This window comes from Gymnoscopelus microlampas, assembly GCF_963454915.1.
Source record: "Gymnoscopelus microlampas genome assembly, chromosome: 13".
NCBI classification, from domain to species: Eukaryota; Metazoa; Chordata; class Actinopteri; order Myctophiformes; family Myctophidae; genus Gymnoscopelus; species Gymnoscopelus microlampas.
In genome coordinates this window covers 40,797,971-40,810,924 of record NC_139950.1, presented here as the reverse complement: position 1 = coordinate 40,810,924, position 12,954 = coordinate 40,797,971, and the positions used below count along the sequence as shown (strand labels likewise).

General features: G+C 43.5%; 1 protein-coding gene across 1 annotated transcript; it reads right to left on the bottom strand.

Annotated features, from left to right (window-relative positions):
* Positions 1–8,625: 8,625 nt before the first annotated feature.
* On the bottom strand, positions 8,626–11,152 carry irf2bp2a (interferon regulatory factor 2 binding protein 2a). Its single transcript, XM_084075915.1, has 2 exons — positions 10,049–11,152; positions 8,626–9,747 (listed from the first exon to the last, which is right to left on the bottom strand). Exons 1-2 carry the CDS (start codon positions 10,881–10,883, stop codon positions 9,029–9,031), a joined length of 1,554 nt encoding a protein of 517 aa, XP_083932041.1. The 5' UTR covers positions 10,884–11,152; the 3' UTR covers positions 8,626–9,028.
* Positions 11,153–12,954: the final 1,802 nt, after the last annotated feature.

Genomic DNA, 12,954 nt, shown 5'->3' with positions numbered 1-12,954 from the left:
TAAACCAGGGGTTTTATTTCCACATTGTCCCCCTGTCCCCCCCTCTCATTGTTGATTTTTCCACTATGTGCAAGGCCAGGGCATTTGTACCAGTCTGTTAGGCCCGCGTCAAAAGAAAAAGCATCCGCTGTCGACGGCTCGGCCATTCTTGTTATTCATGTCATGCCTAGTGGTTTAGTAGGGCAGGGTGCAGAATTTTCCAGAAGCAGCTGTGAGCTAGTGAAGCTGACAGTGCGCCAGCCCAAAAGGGCTTCTCTCTCTCTCCCCTTTCCCTCTCTCTCTCTCTCTCTCTCTCTCCACCCCTCCCCCTTCCCTCTCTCGGCATGCTTGGCTTAGTGCCCAGACTTACTCAAACTCACACTCAACCAGAAATATCCGACCTCCCCCCCCCCTCCCTTCCTGAACATATCCCACTGGCTCAACAGAGAAGCTTCCATCACTGTGGATGACATTGGATCATTTTTCCCCTCTACACATTCCAGCCAAAGAGGCAGACAAGGGAGGGTAGCGGGCGGGCGGGTGTACGGCAAGAGGACTGCAGTTTCAGCTCTGTGATTATATCATTACAGAGCAGCAGAAGTGTATACTGTTTACCAAGCACGGCCTGTTATTAACATACTTTACGAGATGACGGTCGAATACAAGTGCGCTTTTGTTGGATCCGCCCACTGGATAGCCCCGCATTGCCAACGGTCCCTTCATACTGAAATTAAAAAAATGCTCTGTCCGGGTTTGCCTGGTGGTTCAGCCACTTACTGCCCAGACTACTGTATAACGCTCCTTCTGAGTGGATCCGGGTTCGAATCTGACCCCCATCTTGCTTTGTACTGTATGTCTCTCTGCCCTTGGTTTCCTACACTTACCTACCTGAAATAAAGCATACAATGCCAAAAATAAATCTTAAAAAAAGACATGATCTGTCCAACGTAATCCTGCCAACGTAATCCTGCCATCGCCAGATCAACTACTACTGAGCTTTAAAAAAAACTCTCATACAGTAACTGCTATTATTACTCCCCACACCTGTTGTGAGCTGCTCTGCCGCAGTTATCATGTATTCCGTAGCCTAAGCTAGCCCTCTAAATAAACCAGTCCATGCTACGCAGTTGTGTAATACACTTGAAGTCACCCCCGGTGCCAATAATAGTAGACACCTGTCAAACACAGGCCATGCATGTACTCAGTTTGACCTGACCTCATGTTTCTCTCAGGTTCAAATTCCCCAGCCTTGAGGTGCAGTGTAAATGCTTGTGCAAGAAAAAAAACATTCTAACAAATGCAGATGCTAAAACAGAGCAAAAACAAGGAGAGGGGGAAAGCAAAATAATTTGACGTGTTGATGGGCGAGGGAGAGTGAACAAAGGCAATAAAAGCTTTATTCAGCCTCTGCAGACGTTGTGCAGTGGCAGCTGCTATAAAGCCTTGACTGACAACAACATTAGCGCTCAGAGGAGAAATGACTCCCACTCAAGTTATGTAACAACCGAGAGACTAGTGTGTGCGTGTGTGTGTGTGTGTGTGTCACATTCCCCTAACAAAAACAAAAACGACAGGATATCCAAGAGTGCTCCTCCTATCCACCGACAACTGTGCAAAGTCAAAAGGAGATGAAACGCGATGAGCAGTCCTGTATTCATGCAGCAAAACATAAAAGTTCCCTTGCGCCGCTCTTTAGAAATGTTTGCGGTGTTTTGTTGTTCGGCATGCAATGGTGAAAGTTAAGATGTGTGCTTGTGGCAAAGGCAGCTGATTCGCTGCAGACAGTGTGACCAGGGAGGATGGTGTCCCAGCTTGAACCGACAGTAATTGTCCGCGGCTCTGAGAAGGAACGAGGGAACAGAGAGAAAAGACAGAAGAGAAAACAAAGAGAAACAGAAGTTAGAAAGACAAAGAGACAGAGCGAGGGAGAGAGAGAGAGAAACAACCAAGGGAGGGAGGGAGAAAGAGAAAGCAGAGAGGGAACAGAGGAGGACGGGAGGAAATGAGCTGTTGCGAGCATCCCATGATGCATCACCACAGATCTGCTGACACACCCCGACACCGATCCATTCATCAGCCCTCCGATCTGTCCTCTCCATGCCTCCCACCGACTGACTGCAGACCAGCTACCCAACCATAGTTTGGATTCAGACACAGCTAAAACATTAGCATATTCTATATACCGCAACGTTACCACTGTGCCTTAAGATATTGCGGATCGTCTTATTTTGACTACCTGAAAAACACATCTTTACCAGACCCTGCCTCAAGATGCTACAGCAAGCCTCTGCAGTCTTGTCTTCATACACGACAAATGCTGTATTTATACCCTTACATGGGCGACAAGTCACTGCCGTCTTTGAAGACTGGGCACAGATGGCCACTCGCGTGCCATCACCTCTCCATTTGAACGCCAGCTCTCGCCTGACCAGCGCGCCTCAGGGGAGTAGAGGGCCAGCCAGTCATTTGCCATCAACCCGCAAGCCCACACATCCCAGCTCTAGTCTCCTCTACCTGACATCTCAGCCTGTAACCCATTAAACAGCCACAAGGATAGCAGACAGTGTGGGGAGGGGCAATCACTAAGGCCTGATTTATACTTAGCTGCATGCCGGTAACAAAAAATAGGTGTTCTACGAGCTCACATCGCGTTGCAGCGTGACATGTTGTGAGCTTGTAGATTGAACACATTCACTCTCGAGCTCTCCAGTGTGTGGCTCACTGAGGATGGCAAAGTTGTGCTATCACTCACATGTTTACTTTTAGCACTGCTCGAGTTGTCAGTTAAATCTAACTTTAGCTTGGCATGTGAGAGGTGGCAACAAGAGAATTACTACTGTGACTAACACGCCTCCTCCTGCAGTCCAAAATATATGGTCGCTCTGGAGAAAGAACAAGCTCATGTGTTTTAGTTAACAAAATGGTATCGCTGCAGCTGCTAAAACACGGAAAAATCCTGTGTGATCATTTAACTCAGAGTGTAAAAATGGACACCGGTGTTTTGCTGTATATTTGTACAGAACGAACCCCACTGAGATATTTTAAGCGCAAATACTATGGTTCTAAATCCAATCAGATTCCAGAGAATAACTCTCCACTCTCTTTTCCTATTCTCACATTTGGCATGGGGAGCAGTATGTCATCTTATCAGCTGATCCCGAGCCAGAAGCCAGGAGTAGTTGCTCAGCAGAAAAAGGAGGATTGTGCTGGGCTAGGCTATAATATGCCTGCTTTTGGATCAGCCGTATACTTTGTCCTCATCTCTCTCACTCTGCCTGCTTTTTTTGTATTCGTTCTTTATTCCATCCCCTTCCATTTTTCATGCTGTCCCCCTCCTCCTCTGCATTCGCCTCACTCTCTTCCTCCATCTCTCTCCCTCTCTCTGCTCTACTTTTAAGATTTGGCAGCACTCCAAGATCTGAGAAAAACATTGGAGGCATAGCCTCGTTTTGATGTCTGGTAGGAGAGAGTGAGAGCAAGAGTGAGAGAGAGAGAGTGAGAGAGGTAGTGGTAGAGATAGAGTCCTCATTTCCATTTCACAGACCTGATTCACAACACCAGTGCAGAGTGGAGAAATACAGGGGTTGATAGTGTGAGTATGAGGGATGGCGTGAACAGCAGACATGGATTCGAGATCTCAAATATAACTAAAATTGAAAAAAAGAAAATATAGAAAAACACAAGTATCAATGCCATAAATAATTAAAAAGGGAGACAATTCTCTGTAAATATTCAAAATATGCATTTCATTTGTAAACTAGTTCATGTAACCGTGTTCCTGAGCCGTACTCCAAATGGAAAATAGCAAAAAGGTTGAGTGAAAGATATTTAAAATTATACAGCCAATGCAATTCAGGAGCTGGCAGTCCCAACAGTCTCACAAGAGACGAAATTAAACAAATTTCCATCCTCTAGTCTGTAATCATCTTTATTCTGCAGCTTTGCATGGTTAGCAGGCCGTACCCGCCATATGCATGCCATTTCTATGCACCGGCCCTGAAAATCAGTGGGGAAATTTTACATATCCTGCGGATTCAGCTGTGCTCCTCCTAATTGCATGGTTCGAGCTCCAGCCTCTCCCCGAGCGCCGAGAAGAGAGACCGTCATTACTAGTCTCACAGGAGACCAAGCCCAACTCCAAAGGGAAAGTTTGATTGATGAAAAAAAGAGGCAGATCCAAGCGCGTCCTCGATACATTCGCGGTGACCTTGTTTTCCCTGACAGGTCTAAAATTAACCAGCGGATCAGTTATACTGGGAGCCGAGAAATGTGGACCAGATTCTCCTTTTGGCACGTCCCTGTCTCTACTCACTTTCAGGGGATTACAGCCACACGAGCATGGTTTATGATTTATTGAACTAAAGCATAGATTCATTAGTGAAACTACTGGCTCTATTCACTACATCCTGCATAGCCCTTCCCCATCCTGCTCCAGTGATTTGACACCCGCTTACCATATTCAGCTCTTTAAAATGTTCAAAAGAATGCGAGTGGGTGAGAATCTACAGCATGCTCCAATGCAGTCATTGCCATTTTTAATGACAGAATGTCACATTATGGCATGGAGCATCCTGATCATGTCAGTGATTGTGATGTCTACAATGGATGGAATATCCGTTCAAGGTCTAAAATCCCTGCCTTGTATTGGGTTTCCCAAATACTTTAAAGAACCTTTCTCAAAGTGGCAGCTCTTACTGTAGCCTAATTCATGTCAAAGTGAAAAAGTGTGTTGCTTGGCAAACGTTAAGTATTTTCAACTGAAAAAGGATGTCATTTGGTGTGTCTGGTGGCTCGACCAGTTAGTGCACTTACCACATGCTCCTTGTGAATTGCGAGGACCCGGGTTTGAAGTCTCCTGGCATCTCGTCTTGTTTGTCTGCCCTTGGTTTCCTGTATCTCTACACTCTCCTATCTAATAAAGCAATAAAAATGGGACAAAACCCATTTTAAAAGTTTTTCCACAAAACACATTTTCACAGAAGCATAAATTAGCCTTACACATTGTCAACAAAAAGTATTGTCATTCAAGGAGACAAAGGCTGACAAATCACACAGTATTGTTTGCACTGCATCACTAAAACAATAGATACGGGTCAGTGCTCAAACTCCCGTTTGTTGTGATATCAACATTGTTTGCTATAACTAAATATGGGTCTGCAATTGGGTTAACCATTAGAAGAAAGGTGAACTGCTGGAAAGGGAAAATACTGTTTGCATCACATGTATCTGTTGCTGGCTTTCACTTAACTTGATTAACAGGACTCTGTCAAATAAATCAATCACACAGCCAATGAGGTATTTTATGACTATTGATCAGGCAATATTTTGCAGCAGCTTGATTAAAAGGAACGTTTTGCTTCGAGTGATAGTAAGCTGTAAGCTGTGAGCTGTAACACAGAGGATACTTGATCTTCATCTTACAGTCTAATATGATGATGTATATCTTTGCAGAAAACCTCATACTGCATCATTAGGCAGACAATGGTGGAATATAAATTAGACTATCAGGTTCACCTGGACTCAGCAAACATGTGTTTCACTATGTTCTCCTTAAGACTATCCTAAAAAAGTTTGTATTAATAATATACATTATTATTATAATCATAATAATAATTATTATTATTAACAATAGTATTAACAATAATAAAGCACATGAATCTATGCTTTCAGAAAAAAAAATCTAACAAAGACCTTTTCCATCATCTTACCGAAAACAGGAAGAGAAATCGGGCTTTGTGTAAGAACTATTCAAATAGTAGTGTGATGATACAAATATAACCAAACTGAAGTAGAGAATTTGTACACACTGACCTGGTTGTTTGCGGAGGCCATCTTGTGTCTTTTCATGATAACGATGATCTGTAATTCAGCTTTGGGAGGAGGGGGACAAAAATCAGGCGGACCTTAACCATTAAAAACCGGGAGAGCATGTGTCATTTTAGATTTTAGCAATGTATACAGTATAACAACAACAACAAAAAAACTCTTAGGATTTAGAACAGTGGTTTACAACAGTGGTACTCAAAATAGTAGATATACAAGCTTGTACATCTGCTATGTTGAAAAATCTTGAAACTGTAATATTTTGTATAATTTGTATGAATTTTTTAACACAAATAATCTCTTCTGGGGGTCCTTGGCACGAAACATTTTCAGATGGGGGGTCCGCGGCCAAACAAATATCATTTTGGGGGTCCTTGGCACAAAAAAAAACATTTGAGAACTAGTGATTTAGAAGGCATTTGTAGAATCGGCCTCAGGTCTTAATGGGTTAAATGTTCTGCGGATTCATTGACAAAGTGTACTCAGGGACCTACTGTTTGTTGCCCAATTTTGCTGGTAGCCATGCAACTCCAGACCTTGTGCTATAGGACCACTCTCGCACACAGTATACCACATACAGTGTAAGCCATTTCAGGCAGTGGTGTCAAAACTGGGAAGTGTGATAAACTCCCAAAAGGAAATGTTCTTTCATTGTCATTACATCATGTGCTGGGTTATGAAAATAATGTTCCCATCACTGTTATCTTCTTATCTCCAATATCTTGCGAACATCCTGTGTACACAGTATAATGCTACACAACATGGAATGTGATAGACTGAACTTTACTCTCCATGCCATAGAGTGAAATGAAGGGCAAGTCAGTAGTACGGTGCTAAAATATCAGATAGAAGTGTATTCTACAGGCTCAGCTGATATGATGAGGTGGTTGAGTTTTCCTGCCCCACATCTAAACATAAGGCCGGGGCAAACATGAGTGATCACTGAGCCAATAAAGTGAGTGACACACTTTATCAAACTGGCCATAGTTTCTTGTATTAAAGTCCAACTGATAAGTAACTGATACATTTCCAACAAATGGGAAGCAGCCATAAACAAACAGCTGTCTGTGAAATGAGTCATGCTTCAGATCGGTCAAAAAGACACTGGTTTATTATCTCCTAACAAATTCTGCTCTTATGCAACATTCTGGGTAAAGAGACATGTTGAGCCAATTCAGGTTTTCCCTTCTTTTCTTTTCCTTTTTTAAACTTTTCTTATTTTTGTAACTTCTTTACCAAAGAGATGGATGCAAATGGCATTTTGCATTATGAATTAATGATGCAGACCATTCACAATACAACTTTCATGAGTTGGCAGGTATAATACCTGTACATGCCATACAGCTAGCCTAACTGATAGATAGTAACCACATAGAATTCGAGGCATCAACCATGAAAAATGAAACGCATGAAAAATAGCTTTTCCTTTGTCCTACCTACATCATGATTACGCTTTTCACCAACCCTGTCATATTCTTCATGTCGGTTTAAGAAGATAAATACTTCATTGAAGCATTATAAGTGTTAAATTAAGAAACAAAAATAGGCTAGGGAAGGAGATGCGAGTGACTCTCTGCAGGCCCCGTTGTTGCTACAAACGTGCATTGACGAATGCTAATTAAGGGAATCACGACATGCTTGTAAAGTGCATAAGGAAGATGTTTTCAATTATTATGTAACTGAGCGACATCAAATCCATGTCCATTATAAGTTACCTTCCAACCCAGTGGAGCTCTCTCCCTCCCTGCGTCTTCAAGGGCGCTACATGCTTTAAAGTTGTATCTCTTTTCCAAAACAGGAACTATAACCAGCCTGTTAACGACCTCATAAGCCGCCATTCATTGCTCACAGAGAGATGAGGCTGGCTGCAACATAATGGCTTGTTTTTATAGCCGTGCTGCAATGCCTCTGCAACGATTAAAACGTGCAATAGAAGGTGTTTTAACCGAACTGATGTCTGTATGTAGGGCAATAGCCTGCGTTATTGTTTTTACCCTGGAGGGATGCACATGCACCATGGCGGAATTCCACAGCATGTGACCCAATGAAAGAATGTGGTTCCACACTTGTGATACACTACACACTACTACACTACATTACACTACACTACAAAAAAAAAAAAAAAAATTAAAACTGGCACCAAAAAACAATCTGTTCAAATTCGATTTGAGAAATCAGTTATTGATGCTTATTTTGTTCATATTTGGGAATGTTACTGTTTTTTTTTCTTTGAAGGCAATTAATTGAACTTGAAACAGCCTGCAGACCAAATTCCATGTTAGCTACACCAGCCAATGATTTCCAATCAGACATGAATGATTAACTGTCCTTAAAAAAATGAAGATTTAAAAATGTAAAACTTTAGATGACTTAATGGTTAATAGATCATTTATAATTTGTGGTTACACTATATTTGTGGTTACTGTCTGGTATTGTCTTTGCAGGCATGTGCACTTTCTCCTTTTACTGACTCAACAGATTCCATCTGGCTGAACATGATTTGCCACCTCATTCTTTCTGTGTGCTGCAGCCAGTTACAGTATGGTGTGTCTGCACAAAGTAGGCCATATTTGGAAAAACGTGTAATTTTACATAATGTTTCCCCATCATGAAGTGTGTATGCAACAAAGCCACTACCCTGCACCTTTGCATTAGTTATGCAGCTTGGAGCAGTGATCTGTTTATGTTATGCAGTGCGAATCAAGCCTCCTATGCCGTCACAACAAGCTTGTGTAACGTAGCATAGTGCCCTATCTCACACTACTGTATGTTCACACGGACGTACAACTTTACCACTGAAATGAAGCAAGCTCAGACAATAAGTTCATACAAGATCAGAAATTGTATTTGGCAATTTTTAAACAAGTGCATACAAGTACAGCTAAAAGCATTTCAGTTTTGCCAAGTGCTCGTAGAGTAGCATTAGTCACATTCTACGTTAAACAGGAACTGCCACCAGATCTAGAAGTACATCAAGAATTTTGTTAAACATCAACAAAGAGGAACGTAGTCCATTATAATGAGTACATACCTTTATCTTCAAAAATATAGAAACACAATGTATTCAAAAATCAAAAATTATACAACCATGTTTACGAAGTATACTCTTCCCTTGGGTCCAATATGTACAAGTCCGTTAGTTTGTTTGAATGGTATGTATGTGTGACATTTATATATTTATACTCATATTTTGCTTCCCCCACCCCAAAAAAATGTTCAAACAAAATCAAGGGTCCCTCTCCTTTTTTACTTTCACATCCCCTGCAAGGATTGTGGCGATTTCTCCCTGCATGAAAGCCCACGGTACATTTGAACCAACGAGGGGACATTTCTCTCCACTTGGACAGTATACTTCACCCGTGGCACCTTGCTGCTTTATGCTTTCCCTCGAGCACGGGAAGCAGAATTTGTGAGAGGGCACAGATGGGCACTGAACAAAGTGCGTGTCCTCCAAACGCTCATGACACAGAGTGCAGCACAAGGGTATGCTGCCAGGTACCGAGGAGTCCGGAATGCTTTGGGGGTGCACTTGGTCCATGCCTGGCACGTGGGGGGTGCCTGCGCCCGACGCTTCCCTCTGGGTCAGCCTCCTCTGGTTCATGGAGGATGGTGAGAGGGGGCTGCTGCTGTTTCTGCGGGTGGTGGAGTGGACCTGGTTGGCATCCTTGGGTGAGCTGTTCCCACCTGCGTTGTCTGCTGCTAGGATGAGCGCCGCAATGGGGGACTGGCCGTTCAGTGCAGCCTCAGGTGGGGTGGTGCGGGAGTGGGGTGATATCGTGGAGGGGGCTGAGGCGAAGCTTGGCGGGGGAACTGGTGGCATTTTCAGTCCGTCAGTAGGTGGTGGCAACCACTGCTGCCCTTCTCCATTTAGCTTGGCAGCCGTCCCCTCTCCTTCTGGTTCCGGTGAAGCTTTTCTCTTCATGCTCCGAGGGTGTTTTCCTCTGTCTGGTGGTAGGAAAGGGTTAAACAACAGTTGAGGCACAACTCGGACAAGGATGAATAATTCACTGGAAATGGATCATGCATTTTTGCTGTTCCCTGCTCAAGCACAGGGTACACATTATGCACACATTTAGATTGCATTATGGGAAATATTACAATTTTACACTGACTGAATGATAGTCATTTGTCCACATTTCCTAGACGATAATCATTAAGTCAATGCCCAATTTTGATTGTACTTAAGTTGGTTTATCAGGGAGAATGACATGTTTAACGTGTTAAATTGTACTGTGTAGAGTCCTACCTGGTTTGGAAGCGGTGGCACTTGCTTCGTAGCCCATAACCCTTTGTTGCATGGCCGCATGGTCCTTCTTGAACCTACTGTCGAACGTGTGGAGAGCCATCAAATCCCTCACCGTTTTGCCCTTGCCCATCCAGTCCTGCTCCGCTCTGTTTTTGTGGCTCTCGGACAGTTCTGGCGTAAGACTGTCGGGTCTGTGTTTATCCTTCCCCTCTCTCTCATGCTCGGTGCTAGAGACCGAAGCGGGTCTCTTGCCCATATCGTTCGGGCTGCCAGCCGCCAGTGCGGACGGAAGCCCCATTTGTCCCGGTCTGCCATTGACAGCGTGCACGGGGGGCATGTTCCCGTTAACCAAAGGCACTAGATTCGGGGGGACCGCGCTATTCCTGCGAGGGTTGGGACTTTGGCGGTTCAGTTCTGGTGGGTCGTCTGGTTTAGGAAATCCATTCGGAACAGGAATGCCGTTTGCTTGCCTCCCAGACTGATACTCTGGCCCGAGTCTGGGCGGACGGTCGGACGAGAGCGGGTAGCGGTCCAGGGGCTGGGGCGGCCGCGACCCAGGGTCTCCTCCACCCGTCGAATGGTTGATAGCCTGAATGTCTTTCCCGGAGAGCTGAGATTTCCCTGGCCCCGGAGATCTCCCCTCCTGAAAGCCGTGAGCCCTCTTAAGCTGCCGGGCCGTCTCGATCACAAACTCGATCCGATCGGCGCCCTCGTAGTTGACACATCCCCTGCAGACGGGCTCGGTAAAATCCCAGATCATTGCCCACGGCATGCGCGGCAGGTCACATAAATAACACGACTGCCTCCTGGAAGCAGCGACCGCCGCGGACGACATTGCCTGCCTGCCTCTCTAGCTCTCTCACGACCGAAAACCCGACCAAAAGATATCTTCTTCTCCCCCCGGTTTTTGCGCTAGTAGTCGGTCGGTCCCCAAAAAAGCAAAGCTCCTTAAAAAAAACGATACGGGGGGCCAAGATCCGTTTAGAAAAAAAAGCAACCCCGTCCCCTCCTGCACTACAGCAACAACAATGAAGTTACAGAGAGAAGTTCATGACAGTGTGTGTACTTTACTACGGCGCGCCTCTATCTATCTCCCTCACTCTCTCTACAACCGTAGAGCTCAATGTGGAGCAGTGACGTCATCAGCCAACACTAACACTCACATTCTATTTTACTTGATTCTTCGACAGCCCCCTTTTAGCGCAAAGCTCCGTCAGTCACTGTACTGCCCCCTTTTTTTTTATTTCATTATACCTGAACGGTCGCCAAAAGCATATTATTATACAGTGGTGGTGGTGGTGGTGGTGGAAGAATAAGTACTCAGATATTTTTACTTAGGTAAACGAAGCAATACCACACAATATAAAAAACACTTTGTTACAAAGTAAAAAGGCCTGTGTTAAAAAACAATTACTTCAGTAGTAGGACGAAAATGTTGGCATCCAAATATACTTAAAGTACCAAAAGCAAAAGTAATAAAGTATGTTTGAAAATAGCAGATCTACGAGCTTGTATATCGGCTATTTTCAAATAGCCTATGTATAAAATAGTGCTGAAGTGGTTAATGTATGTTTTATAATATAATAATTTATATCTGCAAAGTAACTAGTAATTCAAGTTTTCAAATAATTGTAGTGGAGTAAAATATAAAAAAATGTGCCTCTGAAATGTAGCGGAGTAAAAGTAAAAGTATTGAAAATTTGAAATACTCCAGTAAAGTAAAAATACCCAAAAAATTGTACCTAAGTACAGTACTTGAGTAAATGTACTTAACCACTGATATTATATATGTATATATGCATCCGTTCCGTCTATCTTCCGCCAAGAACCAATAACCTTGTTTATGCTCAGTAGCAGTACGACGGTGTCGCTAGTCGAAAAGCACGGATCTACAAGCTGACAAGCATGGCGTTGTCAGCTTGTAGATCTGCTCTTTTACTGCAAGCGACACCGTCGTACTACGGAGTATATGCTCATTCTCAGCGTGCAGCGTCGTGTCTCTGCTACTATTTATTTTCGCAATGAATGAGGCGGTGGGTCGCTTTAAGACAAGCCTCTTCGAAGGAAGCAGCCAGGGCTGCAAAATAATATACGACCCTTTTATTTTTGTGCAGAATATTTATTGTGCCATTATTAACGGCGCAACCGTTGTGTAACGGGGGCGAAGGATTTAGTGAACGCTAGAACATATTTTTGCGTCGCGCGTTTGTGGCCATAAACAAGAAGAAAGAGAAAAGAGGCGCGCCTCAGACTTATTATTACCCAACCAGGAAGCTCTCTTCTCATGAGGTGGGGATTTCCAGCATGATGTAGGCTTGAATGGAGCATGCTCTGCCTCTGTCTGCCTGCCCACGTTGTTGTATTATTCTCCTAGTAAACGACATATGTCGTTATTTTTGTTTTAGCAGTGCTATTATTTATTTGCGTCGTTAAACAACGCAAATAAATAATATCACTTCTAAAACAAAATATGTATTGAAGCGAATAATCACTTATAGTGGTTGATTAAAGCAAGATAAGATTCATCATAAAACAGGACAAAAAACTGAAGAGAAAGCCTTGAAAAATTGAATGCACTGGATCGTAATTATGAAATGCGTTATTACACATCACGTTTTCATATCATGATAGTTCAAGCTGATTTGATATAATAGACTAGAAAAAGTGCTCCTCGGAGGACAGGTCTGCGCCAGGTCAGGTAGGTTATTGTGGGCCAGGAATGTTCAGAATTCACCAATCAGGATGGAATATGAATAATCGGACGGATCCGTCTTGATCACTTGACATACAGATGTGTAGCAATTTGCGTGATGTTTGCACAACATTTTTTGAAGCAATATAAAAAAAAATGTGTGCAAAAATCAGCCTCCTGGTGGCGCTATAATAGGGCAATATTAAAAGGGGGG

Bases quoted from the DNA above. Each gene is read 5' to 3' on its own strand.
- irf2bp2a (XM_084075915.1), bottom strand. From the start codon at position 10,883: ATGTCGTCCGCGGCGGTCGCTGCTTCCAGGAGGCAGTCGTGTTATTTA. The intron at 9,748-10,048 runs GTAGGACTCTAC...TCCTACCACCAG, and splicing joins TGCCACCGCTTCCAAACCAG to ACAGAGGAAAACACCCTCGG.